Genomic DNA, 16,879 nt, shown 5'->3' with positions numbered 1-16,879 from the left:
TTTAATCTCATAATGGATATACACAATATAGTACACGTATATGATCATAGAAAAAACAGTCCAATATCAGAAAAACTACATCTTCACTGTCCATTATACAAAATCGCAATCAAGACTGCCTTTCGTAAACAAATATAGAAGCTTATAGTTTAGCAGTATGCTCGTTACCTTTTACCGTGGTTGCCTGGAAGAGATCACTTCTAAGTGATAAGGCCGCCAAACAAATTGTACGCTTTATTTTACTCATTATTATTATTATCTCTAAGTTTCCTTCTATGTACAATGTTGTTGAAGAGTTAAATAAATAAATAAATAAATAAATAAATAGAAGGAAGTGCAAACAGATTCGCGAATAGAGTACAAGCGAATTTGTACCTACTCTCACAAAGTTTGCGGAAAACATGCCGAATATTAATAAGCAACCTTAACCATGTAATCCTACTAATCCTACTATCCTACTTATATTATAAATGTGAAAGTTTGTAAGGATGTGTGTGTGTTTGTTGCTCTTTCACGCAAAAACTACTGAACCGATTGTAATAAAATATGGTACGTGGACAGCTGGACAACTGGAATAACATACAGGCAATTAAGTATTTTCTTGTGTTTGATTTTATGCGAGTATTATACATTTAGAAATTAAAAACTTTTCAACGGATTTTAAACGCGATTTATTCATTATATTATTTTAAACCGCGGGACGCAGCTAGTTGTGCATAAAAGTGTCACTGTATTTACTGTAAAATTGGGACACTGGAATAGTTAGAAACATAAAGGGTGAATTACGTGAAGAAATCATCGCACGTAATCAATTGACGGTCAAAATATGATGTTTTTATTTTGCTTCATTAAATGAAATAAACAAATATCTTCGACCATAACATAAATGTCATACAAGTACATACATACATAATATTTTGCTTCATTAAATGAAATAAACAAATATCATAGACCATTACATAAATGTCATACAAATAACACACCTGGTATTTTTTTTAATGAAAGTGGATCTTTTTGAAACGCAATTTAAATACCACTGAATTTAAAAACAAAAAAAAAAAAAATTAAATTATTTTCAACCTTGTCCACCATATCTTATAACGTCTAAATAAATATTGCATATACGTTGTTTTAGATATTGAACAAAACTAAATCGAATTATCTTATTTCTTCTATTTGCATATGTTTGGCACTTAAATAAGTAAACTGATAATAAGTAAACTGCGCGCAATTTCTGTTGAAATAATAATAGTGGGTTCTTTCCGGATCTAAACACAACTTCCATGATTTTGCAAATTATTATTTTTTTTTTGATTAAAGAGACGTATGATGTACTAGAAAAATACTAACATAGTTGTTTTTAGTATCCGAAATGTTATTACCTACACTAAGGTGTGACTAAAAAAAATATAATACAAAAAATAAGTTGTTTTATATGAGCAATGAGCGTGGGTACACTGTTTTTTATTGTATGACTATGTGAGTCATATTAAAAAACTCATTAGATCATAGCACATGATTGTCACGAGTCACAGCAATCAATTTAGGTCAATTAGTTGGTTAAAATTCTGCATTTGTTTTGATTTTTAGAATTACATTTCCTCCAAACACACTACTTGTCCAGATATTTTAAGGTTCACATACAAAATGGCAAAAATACTGCATGTATTTCTATTATAAATAATATATTTATTTTTCTTTCAGTTACAATTTCAACAAACTACTGGGTGCTAGCCACGGACTATGAATCATACGCCCTCGTTTATTCTTGCAGTAATATCAACAACTATCAGCGAATAGGTAAGATCTGCTTTTTTGTTAGCTTAACTTGTAAGTTTGTATGTAAACAACTTCTTTAAACTCAATTTTGACTCACATTAAACAGCTTCAATCAAAGGATGGATGACGACATAATAATTTCATGAGTTTACCTTGCTATCCTAAATAACATCGCCAGTATAACATTATTTACTTACCTATATTCTGTTTAAGAGCAAGTGAGACTTAGTTGATTCTATCGTTCAAGCGCTTCTATGACAATACTTGACTAGTTCTGCGATTTCACGAGTAAACCAACCCAGAACTCATTGGTTATTTATTTATTTTATTTATTTATTTATTTATTTAAATAAAGGCTTACCAACTAGATACATAATTTCTGGTTAAAACTATTAAAACATTAAACTATACATCAACATATTAGTACTTATGTATCTAAATTACAGGTAGGCACAGCTTTACGTTATATGCTTCCCTTTGACACTTTGACCATTTTACTGAGAAAAGTAGCTATATGATAGTGCAGCTGTGTTTGGACCACTGTACTGAAGCAGCTGTATTAATAGAAGTACGTAGAAATAATATTCTACGTACAACGCCATTTTTGTATTCAGGAAACAATAATTATTCAATTAAACTCGTATTGATGAATTGAATTATTATTGTTCAATAATTCAATTGATTACAATAACATTTGATAACACATTTCATACAGTGGTTATGTAAATGTATATTTTTTTTTATTCATGATAGGGAAGCGCTTGACCACGATCTCGCCTGATGGTAAGCTGAGATGTGGTCTAGGATAGAGCGCGCTTCCCTAGAAGGTACCTGTTCACTCTTCTCTTGAAGACCTCCAGATTGTATTCGTCGGGGAACACAGACTCAGGAAGCATGTTCAAATACATCCATTTTTATCATCTTTCTATTTCAGTGTATGCCTGGAAACTAAGTCGAACCAAGGAACTATCCGCTAACGCCAGCACTGTTTTCGAGCAAACCATGAGAAACATATCTGTATTGGACGAACGATACTTCCAAAAGAACGACCAGAGCGACGAAGCATGCTTCTACTATCCTGAGCCGAAGCCGAATGTACCTGTGGTCTTTCGAGGACAGTGTGATGATAGCATCAGCGCAATAAACAACTTTAATGCTAGCCAGGTAAGACTTTTTTTGCGGTAGACGTAAAAATGTAGACAGGCGATTTATTTACTCCATTATGCGTATTTATTTTCAAATAATAGTAATTTATGTTATAAATTCAATATACTCTCTCTAACCGCCTCCTTGGTATAGTGGTTAACGCATGAGCGTAGAACCGAGTGGTCCTGGGTTCGATTCCCGGTGGGGACACACAATAAAAAAAAATGTCTCGGTCTGTCAGGACACAAAAGACTGATCATCTACTTGTCCATAAAGAAAATCGATCAGTGAAACAAATGAATATCATCTGCCCCATACCCCAGTAGGGGACACGGGACTTCGCTTAGTCTCCCACTAGAATAACTTTCCAACTCTAATCAAGATCCACAATAATCTTGTTTTTCTATACGGCCGATTCCCCTTATTGTAAATGACTAATATCGCCTATGAACGAATTGCCAATTTTAGAGAGTAACGGATAAGGAAAAGGATGTTGGCATCCGGCTCCCTCACCAATCATACGAAGCAGCATATTCATGCTACTGTTTAACGTTCATCTTCTGAAGCGGGTGTGGCACCTTCCCCGGTGCGAGCTAATTCGTGCCGAAGCATACTCGACTCCCACACTAACCTTGTGCTAATTTTCTTTGTTTCATTTCAGTTCATTGGCACATGGTACGAGGTAGAAGCATACCCCAAAGACAACCAGCCTGGCCAATGTATCAGCCACGATTACTCCCTATCGACTGCTGGCTTGGACATCACGTCATCAAGCGTCAATGATCAGTTCTTAATAACGTCAAATAGTACAGTAGCAGTCGGTGGGTCAAATGGGCGACTTACTATAACAATTCCAGCCAATGGTTCAGGTATAGAAGTTTCCTTATATAAATTTTCATTTTTTATTGATTAAATTTTCACAAACAATATATTCTCAGTCATTAGATAGTAATTTATACACAAACATTCGAAAACAAGCTAACATATACTTCTTATATAGACCATAAAAGCATAATAAACGGACACACAGTCACTTACTCAGCCTTCTACATGACATAGTTCTGCATGATAACTTTATATAACAAAGATTGAAATGATTGTTCAGAACAGATTTTTAAATACACGGAAAGTTTATTATTATCTTGTAAAAGTGCTGCTTTCAGTTCAATAAAACCTTTTTAATATCTGTCTACGAACACGGATTGCAAGCTTATAAAAACTACTCAAAATTATTTGCAACTTTTCGGTATTAGTTTACAGTCTAAACACTGTATTATGTTCATTAGTTAATTAAATAAATAAAAATCTAAACACGTAAACACAGTAATATCCATCAACATTAACATATTGTGTAAGAAAAAGCATGCGTTGGTTATAAAAAGTGTGCATAAAAACAGTTTTTCTGCATAACTTCCACAAATGGTCACATGTACTTGACCAATCGTGCAAATCAGGTGTGCTTTGATAGAATCATGTATGACCATGTTGGTATTCTCACATTACGATTATGATAAACAAAACATTGTTGCTAAGAGAAAACATTATACTTAATTTCAAGAACCTGAGGTATAATGTTCACGTGTCCTCTGTGAGATAGAGGGCCAGGGCAAGGTAACAGGGCCCAGGCAAATATGTTTCCCATTTATTTTCTTTAACTTATATCACACTATTATACCAATCTTACTAATCCTATTTCCTATTAATATTATAAATGCGAAAGTTTGTAAGAATGTGTGTGTGTTTGTTGCTCTTTCACGCAAAAACTACTGAACCGATTGCAATGAAGTTTGGAACGTAGACAGATGGACAACTATAATAACATAATATAGGCAACTTTTCCTCCCAATATTCCTACGAAATACGGACTTACGCGAGTGAAACCGCGGGGCGCAGCTAGAATATTGTAATTCAGAAGAAGACAGTTTCGATAAATTCATGCTTTGAAGAATAATCTGTGAAAATTTGTAAAATTGTGACCATGAAATTTATCGGTTTGAAGTAAATACTAATTACAAAATCAAACTATACACTCACGATCTCTCTATATATATTATATAACAGTATTTTAAGGAAATTTACAAGTTTTAAGTTTTCATTAATGGGAAATTAAATTCATGAAAATCTATGAAGTTTTTTTTATGACGTTAGCGTTTTTTCTTATATATAAAAAGAAAAAAGAGAGAAGAATTTAAAATTATAATATTACTTATAAACTTCGTTACATTTTCAGTGATAACAATTCCGTTCTGGATACTAAGCGTCAACTATGAGGACTACGCTCTAGCCTACAGCTGCGTGAACCTTAACACCGATTACAGAGCAGGTAATTCATAAATTTTCAATCTCGTCACAACGAATAAAAGGGTCATTCGCTGTTTGTCTTTTGGTGAACACCAGGCTGTTTGAGTTTCGTGTCGTAAACTGAAGGGTGATTTTTTTTTTTGCAGTGGATCTTTAGGTTATTTTAAAAAATCCTTTGCGTCGCGAACACGATTTGCCCTTGACTGATTTTATAATTAATCGCTTTATTAGCTTCACCTGTATATTTGAATGTATTGTATGTAAACGACTTCGTTAGACTCGTATTTAACCCACGTTTCAATTGAAACTTTTATACACTTATCAAGAATAGGTGAAAATACAATAGTTTATTCATTAATCATGAGTTTATCTTATTATCCCGTTTAGGATTGAATAATTTCTTTACAATACTCTGTATGAAAGCAAGTGAGACAATTTATTCTTTCTAAAAGTGTGTTTTAAGTGTTTTCAACCACCCAAAAAAATTCAACTGTATTTTTAAGTGTCCCTCACCGCATAACTTTTTATTGGTTAAACAGATTTTTGCGATTCTTTGTTTATTTGAAATCTGGTGCGTCCCACTTCATTTTAATCTAGCTTTGATAATTTGAATGCAGTTTTCTTTTTCGTAAAAAATAATTATGCACTATGTTTTTATAATTAAATATTATATTAAGACATTTGTTATAACAGTTTACAGCTGGAAACTTAGCCGGTCGACGGAGCTATCATCCGCAGCCAATACCGCTATTAACACGGCCATTTCGAATATCGATGTATTGGACTCGCGTTATTATGAAAAGATAGACCATTCAGCTGATGCTTGCTTCTATTTACCCGAACTGGCTCCTGGCGAACCAGTAATATTGAACGGGCAGTGCGATACCAGTATCCTACCTGTGGCGAATTTCAACGCTTCTAATGTGAGTAGTTTTTATGGAGTAAATACAAACTGAATATCCAAATTCACGGCTGGATATTGTGAGGTATACATAATCTGTATTTGTTAACTTTGCATGGAGGGTAGACAAAAATATTTGTAATCTGTACGCGCGCCCTTGCGTCTTTCTCTTGGAAATAAAACGTAGCACCGAACAGTTACAGAGAAGTATAAGATATTTATGTTTATTTATTTTTTTTTTTCTCATCTAAAATGATTATCTGTTGTATTGTTAAATCTATTGCTTATTACTAACATTTGTGAGAGATTGGTGCCCGAGATAAGCATAGAATACTTGTGTTACGGGTCACCAGGCCCCCGAGAATTTACGGTTACATTTATAAGATAAACAATGAATATTATGGACATTACTGAAATTATGAGATATGTTCTATACATGTGTCAGATAAAGTGATAGTGTTCAAATATATATGTTAAGAACTGTTAAATATCCTTTCAGTAATTTTAACAGCAAGTCGTGAATTTGGCGTTAGAATCCGATTTATATGTATATTCTAACTGACCTGGCGAACGGACGGCGAACGAACGAACAAATTACAATAACAGATCATAATTCATACATTTTTTTCAGTACCAAGGTCGGTGGCGATTAATCGAGAGTTACCCCACTGAGTTCCAAACCGGCACCTGCAATGAGGCTAGGTACACCCCTATCGGTGGTGACCTTCTGGAAGTGGTCAATTCTCAAGTCGTCAACGCTTCCTTGGCGTCCATAGCTGGTACAGCAACAGTCGATAGTGCAGGAAGGATCACTGTCACTTTTCCCTCCAGTAAGTCATTATATTTCTAAAAATCTGATTGAATCTAAAACGCTGATTGTGTATTATGCAGTATGACATTGTAATGTTATCTTTATAATTTAGTTTTAAGATGTTTTAGCTGTTAATTTTATATGCATGTTGTGTTTACCTTTTAAAGGTGTGCATGTAGTTACTTAATTCTTATACTTACTTAATGTAAGACCTGTTAGTGAACCTAAAATAAATAAATAAATATTTGATAGGTTATTTAACGACGTTGTCTTTAAAAAGACTGATGACATAACCAGAGAGAAAATAGAAACAAATATAGTTTTCGTATTATTTTTTTTTACGCTGCCTATAAATCGAAATGTTTCGCTATTGAATTACGAATATATTATGGTATGGAGTCTATTCTTATAAATAATTTATATATAACAGAGAAACCAAATAATCAACTTCCATTCGCATTGAGTAAACAAGTTATGTAATTAAAAAAGAAATTTACAATAATCACAAAACAAGTGAACTTAGGGATATTAATCTAGTTACAAATATTTATAGAGATGAAGTCTCATATCCTTTTCCTCATATTTTCCATTGCATTCCTTTATTTCTGTCGTCAACCTTTTCCTTATTCTTTTCCCCTTAAAAGCGGGCATCGCATTTGTAGAGGCCCTACCTCTACGAATGTTCATGGGCGACTGTGATCGCTAACTATCAGGCGAACCACCAACTCAGTTGCCCCCTGTCATATAAAAAAATATCAATACAACGTTTACAACTTGAATGTAGTTCGCCTGAAATTGTTATTAAATAATGCTTATGAAAAGCATGTCTTGATGTAATAGAGTAATTATTCAACAATCAACTATTTAATTGCTTCTAATATTATTTTATAAATATCAATTACCAGAGAGTAATTAAAAACCTATATATCATTAGCAATATTTATGATAATATATTACAAGTTGCGAGTGATTAATTGACACACTACTTGACCACAATATAATTAAAGCCATAAACGTTTAAAATTATTATTTGCTATGATATACTTATGATTACAATGCCATTGATTTCTTTTCATATTACATATCTATTTTTTTATTATCATTTATTTGGGTTTGTTTGTAATTTATAATTATATACTATGTACTAGAATTTTATGGATTTTATACTCAATTTCGTTTCAGCATCATCCACTGCGCAGCTTCTAGTATTGGATACAGACTACACCACTTATTCCTTAGTGTACAGCTGTGAAAACGTTTCAAATAATGCACGAAGAGGTAAGTTTATATTATTCCTATATATAACTTATATACATAACTTATTGTATATAACTTATTGTAAAAACATAATAATTGTATACATAATAAACGTAAATCCCTAATTTCGTTTCACTTCGATAGATTATACTGTACAGAAAAACAATGCGTTAAATTGTAAGAACTATATTAAGGCTTGTATAGTATTATGTTATGTATAGTTAAGGTTAACAATTATTCGATAGATTGCAACCTTAACTATATTGGAAATTCAACAACACGTTTTGTATATAATCATACTTTATTTTTATAGTCTGTTACTTATAATAGAATTAGTAATAATAAAAAGTATTTGCTAGTTTATCGAATTGACTAATTAAATCAGAACAAATGAGAGTAAAATATGTGTTTTTAATTGAAATAATGGCGCTATGGAATAGTATTTAGAACAAATTTCGTATGTTATGTGAACATAAACAAAGATATTTAAAAAATGTTTTCTGTCATATACACACAGGCAAGTAGAGTTATACGTGTGTGTGCGTGTGTTATTTAAGACCATACTCATATATACATATATTATGTTTCCAGTATGGAGTTGGAAGATGAGTCGTTCAAGAAATCTCACAGAAAATGCTGTAGCTAATATAAACAGAGTGATAAATAACATTCAAGTATTGAACAATAGATATTACGAGATAGTTGACCAATCGGACGAAGGTTGCTTCTATTATCCTTTACCTGGGGCAGGCCCCGTCGTATTCCGAGGCCAATGCGACTTGAGTATTCCAGCGATTAGTAACTTTAACGCCAGTGCAGTAAGTATCTAAATCAAATGTAATGTTATAGCTGTGTTTACATTACGCGATGCAGAAAACAAATTTAACAAACATTAACAAATTAACGTTTAACAAATTCTAATTCAGTTAAGCCAACTTTTGGAGAATTAACGTAATATCATTCAAACGCAGGAGATACGAAAAGAACATTTGATTTTAGAAAACTTCTAAAATTAAATAACATAATCCGTTATTAAATATATTTATTAGGTTTGTTTCAATTATTTATTCATAATTTTACTCGTACTAGCTAACTAATTCTCTAACTAGACAGACGTTTTTCTGTCTTTGTGAACTATCAAATGCGTAACTTTCAAAGCGATAAATTTTCATAAAAAAGGCAGAAACATTAAAAAATTGTAAGGAAAGCGCTTCAGCAGTTCACGGGTGATGTTAAAACCTGGTGAAATAGGAATTCATTTTTATATATTGAACATTGAACGTACCTATTAATATTATTCAATTATATATCGAGATTCCTAGTAAAAATATAAACTTATATTAGTGTATACACAAATTTGCTCAAGTTATAATTACGTTATATTAAAAGAGATTTACAAGTATGGAGACAATTGACATAAATGCATGCTGTAAACATAAATATTTTAGACGCATTTCTTACTTTAAAAACCTAGAAACATTTAAGATTAAATCTTCCCTCTAGAAACATCAAAAATGCATCTTAACAAGTCGAATACAATAAACAAATGTTTAATTTTCTATGAATAAATTTTCAGTACCTCGGTCTGTGGCATACCATTGAATCCTACCCTTCGGTCTTCCAAGGCGGGTCTTGCAATAACGCGTACTACTCTCTTGGCACTGCGAGTGACGTGAATGTATACAACACCCAAGTTGTCAATGAAAAGCTGGATGAAATATGGGGCACTGCTGATTTGATATCCACTGATGGCACAGGGAAACTTCTAGTGAGCTTCCCCATTGCGGGCACAAATTGTGAGTTAATCAACATTGATATTATAAAGAGGAAACTTCTGTATTTTTGTATGTTTAGAACATTTTCAAATACTGGACCGATTTCATTAGAGATATAGATTATTTCACCATTAGAAAGCTGCAGCTTCACTGAGTGACATAGGCTATATGTGCACCACGTACCCACGGGCGAAGCCGGTCAGCAATTCTCTTATAATTTTGATTTTGAATATGTCAGTGTTCGTCAACGCCTAGTAACTACGCATTTATAAAATATAAAGCTTTTAACAACAACTGTTTATCAGTGAAAGCCGAAGGAACATTAGTTTAGAAGATTCAATGAAACGATTTTATATACCAGTTCAGTGTAGACGCTCTAAAATTAAAAGCAAATTGTATTTGTTATTATAATTCTAAAATGATCATAAAAAAACCTAGAAAATTGGAATATGGAATATTGATGATAGTTTAAGCCGTGAATTTTCTTCCAGTTTCAGCTTTATCAGAATACTGGATCTTAGATACTGATTACACGTCGTATGCTCTCGTATATACATGCGTAAATGTTGATGAAGAGACTAGACAAGGTATGTATTCGTGTATATTCTTAATAGTAAGGATAAATAGATGGAGATTGAAAAATACTTCTAAAAGGAGCCTAGCTATTATGTAAAATATCCAGAACTCCCGTTATTTTAAATCCAAATTGAAAAATTTCATATATTGAACAAAGTATTGTAGGTTGCTATGTCTCCTAAATTTAATGTAAATGAATTAAGTAAGTAATTTATAACTGTCCTACATTTACCTTGACTAAGTTTCAGGACAAAACGTTACATCATGTCGTTTGTTATACTATTCACATTTCGATCATTCAAGTTAAGCGTTACCTAATTTGAGACAACATATTCCTGTCAAAAGAAAATAACACTATTTTAAATCGCCCACAATATTTATACAATCTTTGAATTAATATTACAGTGTGGAGCTGGAAGCTTGGCAGAAACAAAACTTTGACAACGCCTGCTTTAGACGCGATAGACAACGTCATTAAAGACATACCAGTGCTCGATCAACGCTATTACGATGAGAACGATCAAAGTCCAGATGGATGTTTCTACTACCCTGAACCAAAGCCCGGAGTCGTTGTTGTATTCCCTGGGCAGTGTGATGAGAGCATACAAGCAGTTCCTAACTTTAATTTAACAGAAGTAAGTAAATTTGTTCAGATTAAATATTATTAAGTTTTGAAAGCAGATTATAGAAATATACCAAAATAAATCGAATAATCGTGATGGTATGTGTGAAAAATGTGCTTAGAGATAGACTGATAGAATAAGAAAGGGATGAATTTATACAATACAATGCGATATTCGACGTGTAAGATAAGTTTTTCTACCTCACGGTTTAAAAATTACTGTACTTCAAGCACAACTGAACAAATAGCAACATTTAAGACCTACAAATATGCATTTAGAACATCATAACAATATGAAAACTATGCATCCTGACTCCACCAATATATTTTGTATGTGCTGAGATTTTAATATATTTTGTTCTAGTTCCAAGGCACCTGGTACGAGATACAGTCTTATCCGAAGGAACAGCAAACTGGGCAATGTATCAATCATGAATATAGTCCATCAGGGACAAATAGTTTATCTCTCATTACCTCTTATGTTCTGAACCAATTATTGGAGTCGAGCACAAGTCAAGTGACATTCACATCTACCCAGGATACAAGTGGAAAACTGACAGTCACCATGAACTCGGGAGGATCAGGTTCGATATTTAATCTATACTATTTTAAGAAACTCCTACTTAGTTAGCCAAATTTCTTCTACTTATCGATGAAAGAAACAATGACCTGATGATGATGTTAAAAACTAAAAGAATACAATTTCTAATTTTGTATTTGATAATAATTACTTTAATATGTTTAACGATGTCAATCTGCTAGCGGTTATAACTCTCTTTTTAATTTTATTAAGATAAAAAACACTTGGTACACATTCAAAACCGCACATCAAACGGAATATAATATTATAATCATATCTTATTTCTTTTTCAGTTATTAGTTTTCCGTTTTGGATATTAAGCACGGATTACAAAGACTATGCTTTGGCATATTCATGCATCAATATTGATGATGATTATAGAAGAGGTGAGTGTTTTTAAATTTACACTATTTTTCCTTGGTTTGTTTTACTAGTTTGTAATTTGATGATTAACCTTCTTTGATTTTCTTTTTGTTTGTGCTGAAGTCGAGTATTACCTAATTTTAATGAGTAATCCTGAAACTTTTGAGTCGTCGTTTTTGCGGCCAATCTTACTCCAAGAATTATTTCTTTGCTAAGGTTTCTCAAACATGTGTTCCACTATTTTAGGAATAAAGTATCGATCATGCTAACTTGAGGTTTTTAATATATCTGCTCCTTACAATAATTTATATCAACCATTATAATAAAGCTTATTCAATGTAAACTGATGTAACTTTCCAGTTTAATGTAACGGCAATTTCTTACATGTCTATATAGATTTTTCAATGTCTGTAATATTTTTCTCAATTTTGCAGTGTTCAGCTGGAAGCTTAGTAGAACACAGGACCTGTCTTTAAATGCAACCACAGCTATTAACAACGCAATATCAAACATTACCGTCCTTGACGATAGATACTATGAAAATATCGATCAATCTGACTCCGCGTGTTTCTATTTACCAAACCTTACTCCAAATGAACCCGTGATTTTGCCTGGACAGTGTGACCCTAATATTACAGTCGTTCAGAACTTTAACGTCACTAGAGTAAGTAAACTAGCTTATTGAAACTATATTGAACTCATTATATTGGAAAGCTTAACTTGTCTTCTAACAATTGACTTCGTAGGACTAGTCTGTTCGACAGACGCGGTTCTGCCTTCATACTTCCTGATAGATTAATTTCTCAATATTTCAGGACTTTATTGCTTTTTTAGCTTCTACGAACTCATATAAGTTCAAGATATAAACGAAATCTGCAAAAATCCTTCCCAATTTTTAAGCTCCTAATTTAAAGTTCTATAAAAATTCTTAAAATAACAATAAATCATTTTATAATTTACCACTTATTACAGTACCAAGGTGAATGGCGCAATCTTGCTACGTATTACGCTGAACAGCAGATAGGAACCTGTAGTCGAGCCAAGTATACTTTAAGAGGAGACGTTGTGGACTTGGTAAACAGCCAGGTCATTAACGAAGCCTTGAACTATGTATCTGGTACAGCTACAGTGGCTTCAACCGATGGCAGCGCTAAGCTTAAAGTTCAAATTGGAAATAGTGAGTTTTTCTTGAACTGAATGACCTGACTACACATGTAGATATCTACCAGAATTCAAAATCAATCAAAATACATTTTGACTTGATTTGAATTATGTTTTTGCTTATAATAGATGTTAATTCATTTAAGTATATTTCTTTTGATACAGCACCTTTTACTATACTATTATAGAATGGAATATCTTAATAAATTTTGTATTTTAGATACTGCGAACCTCTGGATTCTTGACACTGACTACGATACGTACTCCATAGCGTACAACTGTTATAATTTACCAAACAACCAACGCCGAGGTATGTATTACATCATATAATTTAAATTATGTTTAATTGATGAAAACATTGAAACGTGTAAAAAAATGTTCTGTAAGAGACGAGCAAGATATCACCATAAATAAAAGTAAATGTGTTTTTCTCTAAAATCTTCGAAATATTTATCTGAGCTTTTAATTCAATCGGAACATCATTGAAGAAAGCGGTGATATGATAAATATAATTGAACAAACTATACACTAACTTAACGAAACTTAAACAATTCACCGCGTAAAAAACCCACGTTACAGCTAAATTAAATCACTAAATGCTTTTTTAGCCACCTATTATTTTTATTACTTTTTTTTTTATATCTTGGGTCTTATTTGAGTATTATATTTAATAAAGCTAGCTAGCCTTAGTTATCTCTTACTTTTTAAGTCTTGAGTATTGTATTTCACTTCAATCGATCAATTGTTCTTCTCGGACAGGTCATTCTGCTATTCGTGCTAAAATATCTTGTTTATTTCCAGTGTACAGCTGGATCCTTAGCCGAACGTCGACGCTCCCTTCACAGGCTGTCACTAATATTAATAGAGTTATTGACAGCATCGATGTTCTAAATAACCAATATTATCAAGATGTTGACCAATCAGACGCTGCTTGCTTCTATTACCCAGAACCTGAACCGAACAAACCGGTTGTCTTCAGAGGACAATGCGACGAGAACGTAGCTGTAGTGACGAACTTCAATATAACAAAGGTAATGCAACGTAACAACGTAAAGTGAAAATGCTTTGAAATAAATAAAACATGTCCTTAACCTAACCTACCTATAGTAATTTCAAAGTTGTTTATTCATAAATTAACAATATCCTCTTGCATTACATATTCAAACGTCCAGGCGCCATTCTGTTATCTATCGAAACTTTCACATTTACCAGGATAAAATATATGTATATAACCAATAAATGATACATGTAACCTGACTAAGACGTACTCTCCGTTTTTAGTATATGGGACAGTGGTATGACGTCGCTTCATATCCCTCGAACCCTCAAACTGGTACTTGTAACAGTGCCCATTACACACAACGTGGTAGCGAAGTCGATGTACTGAACACAGAAGTGAGGAACGAGACTCTAGCCACTGCTACAGCTGTTGGAAGATTCGCAGGAGCGTCTAACATCGCCAAGCTTCTGGTGGACTTTGGATATGGGGACAGTAACTACTGGGTGCTCTCTACGGATTACACATCATACGCTCTGGTCTATAGCTGCAAAAACATCGACAGCGAACACAGACAAGGTATAGGCACTTTGAACTTTCAACATGAAAATAATCCTCGTAAGTAAAACTATGTTTCAAACAATATGACTAATACTACAATTTTTACTACAGTGGGCGCATGGAAATTGAGTAGAACAAGACGACTAGAAGCAGATGCTGAGATCGCTATTAACAACGTAATGGCGAACGTGTCAGTGCTTGCTCAACAGTACTATATCGCTAGAGACCACAGCAGTGTTGGGTGCTTCTACTACCCAGAACCAGAAGCGGGATCACCAGTGATTTTCCCAGGACAATGTGATACGACCATCCAAGCAATGCCTAACTTCAACTTCGAAAATGTAAAACTGGTCACAATTTTTAATATCCATGAGAAATTAGTTTTATTCAATATTTTTTTATGTCATAGCGGGCAACTGAGCTAGTGGTTCGCCTGATGGTAAACGCCCATGAACAATGCTATCCGCTTTTAAGGGGTAAGGGATAAGGAAGTATGATGACTGGAAAATGAAATGGAATGGGAAGGGTCCGTAAAAGGACACTTACCATACGAAACACAATGGCATGCTATCATTTCACGCCGGTTTTCTGTGGGGGTGTGGTACTTCCCCGGTGCAAGCTGGCCGAATTCGTGCCGAAGCATACCCGACTCCCACAATAAAGATATACAATAATATAGTACCATCAATACAATTTCAGTTCCAAGGACTTTGGCATGAAATACACAAATATCCAACAAGCCGTAATTACGGGCAATGTATTAATCAAGAGTTCGGCTCTTTGTCTGGAAGCACCATAAGGGTGGTGTCAAGACATGTTGAGAATGAGACATTATTCGAAAGCATTGGTACTGCTACCGTCAGTGACGCTGCTGGTAGCGGACGTTTAACAATAACAATACCAAGTGACGATGGACGTGAGTTTTTGAATGTTTTTTTTATGTTCTTTTATTTTTCAAGTTTCTAAACGAATGTCAATTGTTTTAATACATTGGATTGTTATACGTAATTGTTTCTAAAAAAAATAACACAAATGAAGAAATGGGTAATTAAATTTGGAATTAGGTTAGATTATGATAGGTTTGTCATATGATTTACGTATTTCAATTTTAGTAACTTTATATTTTTTTAAGTTTTTAGTAGCATAAGATGCAATTTAAAAAAATGTAAAAATATGGCGATAGACGAAGATGACGATTTTTTTGCTATTCTAATATTTTTTTGATTATATAGTAACTTATTTCTCATAATTTAAACAAAACAATGTTATTTTATATTACATAAAATATAGTTAAACGTTAAAAAGGTGATTTAATACAAATTTAATTCATTTTTATTCCAGCCGTAACAATTCCCTTTTGGATCCTAAGAAGTGACTACAATAATTACACATTAGCATATGGATGTGTCAATATAAACCCAGAACAAAGACGAGGTGAGTTTTTTGCAACAGGGCTTGCTTATTAGGTACTTTTTAAACAAATCCTGGATTCCTTAATATTCAAACTTTTGAATGTCATCATCATCAGCCCATACATGTTCCCACAGCTATGACACAGGCCTCCTGTGCGGGTTGGCACATGTCACATGTCGTCGGACTTTTGATTCTTGGATATTTAGATTTCCTCACACTATTATATATATCTGCATTCGCTAATAAATTGAAAAATCTATTTATTTCCCGCACGCTCGGCTGGTCTTGAATCTCCGAATTATCGATTTTAAGTCCAAGGTCTTCACCACTGAGCCACCACTGCATATGCTTTTGACTGTAATAAGGTGTAATCTTTAAAACTCCCATTTCAGTATACAGTTGGATGTTAGGTCGAAGGAAATCCATACCTACATCGGTGTACCCCATAATCGAAGAAACAATGAGCAATATTCAAGTTTTGGACTACAGATACTTTGAAGAAGTGAAGCAATCGGACAACGCATGTTTCTATTTACCAGCCCTCACCCCGAATGATCCTGTCATATTCCCCGGGCAATGTGATCGACATATCCCTGCAATTAGCAATTTTAACGCTACAAGGGTAAGCGGTTTTTT

General features: G+C 33.3%; 1 protein-coding gene across 1 annotated transcript in view; it reads left to right on the top strand.

Annotated features, from left to right (window-relative positions):
* LOC119828739 overlaps positions 1 to 16,879 on the top strand; it is a 49,740-nt gene that overhangs the window by 21,984 nt on the left and 10,877 nt on the right. Inside the window, exons 9-30 of the mRNA XM_038350982.1 lie at positions 1,705 to 1,800; positions 2,714 to 2,943; positions 3,587 to 3,794; positions 5,156 to 5,248; positions 5,920 to 6,149; positions 6,759 to 6,957; positions 8,121 to 8,216; positions 8,787 to 9,013; positions 9,772 to 9,991; positions 10,462 to 10,557; positions 10,952 to 11,181; positions 11,533 to 11,752; positions 12,042 to 12,134; positions 12,546 to 12,775; positions 13,084 to 13,288; positions 13,493 to 13,582; positions 14,074 to 14,303; positions 14,554 to 14,848; positions 14,942 to 15,171; positions 15,530 to 15,746; positions 16,172 to 16,264; positions 16,636 to 16,865. Of these exons, the coding sequence (XP_038206910.1) occupies positions 1,705 to 1,800; positions 2,714 to 2,943; positions 3,587 to 3,794; positions 5,156 to 5,248; positions 5,920 to 6,149; positions 6,759 to 6,957; positions 8,121 to 8,216; positions 8,787 to 9,013; positions 9,772 to 9,991; positions 10,462 to 10,557; positions 10,952 to 11,181; positions 11,533 to 11,752; positions 12,042 to 12,134; positions 12,546 to 12,775; positions 13,084 to 13,288; positions 13,493 to 13,582; positions 14,074 to 14,303; positions 14,554 to 14,848; positions 14,942 to 15,171; positions 15,530 to 15,746; positions 16,172 to 16,264; positions 16,636 to 16,865 (4,058 nt within the window). The remainder of the gene's footprint in view (positions 1 to 1,704; positions 1,801 to 2,713; positions 2,944 to 3,586; positions 3,795 to 5,155; positions 5,249 to 5,919; positions 6,150 to 6,758; positions 6,958 to 8,120; positions 8,217 to 8,786; positions 9,014 to 9,771; positions 9,992 to 10,461; positions 10,558 to 10,951; positions 11,182 to 11,532; positions 11,753 to 12,041; positions 12,135 to 12,545; positions 12,776 to 13,083; positions 13,289 to 13,492; positions 13,583 to 14,073; positions 14,304 to 14,553; positions 14,849 to 14,941; positions 15,172 to 15,529; positions 15,747 to 16,171; positions 16,265 to 16,635; positions 16,866 to 16,879) is intronic.

The sequence above is a fragment of the Zerene cesonia genome, chromosome 8 (genome assembly GCF_012273895.1).
Source record: "Zerene cesonia ecotype Mississippi chromosome 8, Zerene_cesonia_1.1, whole genome shotgun sequence".
NCBI classification, from domain to species: Eukaryota; Metazoa; Arthropoda; class Insecta; order Lepidoptera; family Pieridae; genus Zerene; species Zerene cesonia.
The sequence above is the reverse complement of the archived record's forward strand: the minus strand, read 5'-3'. Positions and strand labels throughout refer to the sequence as shown.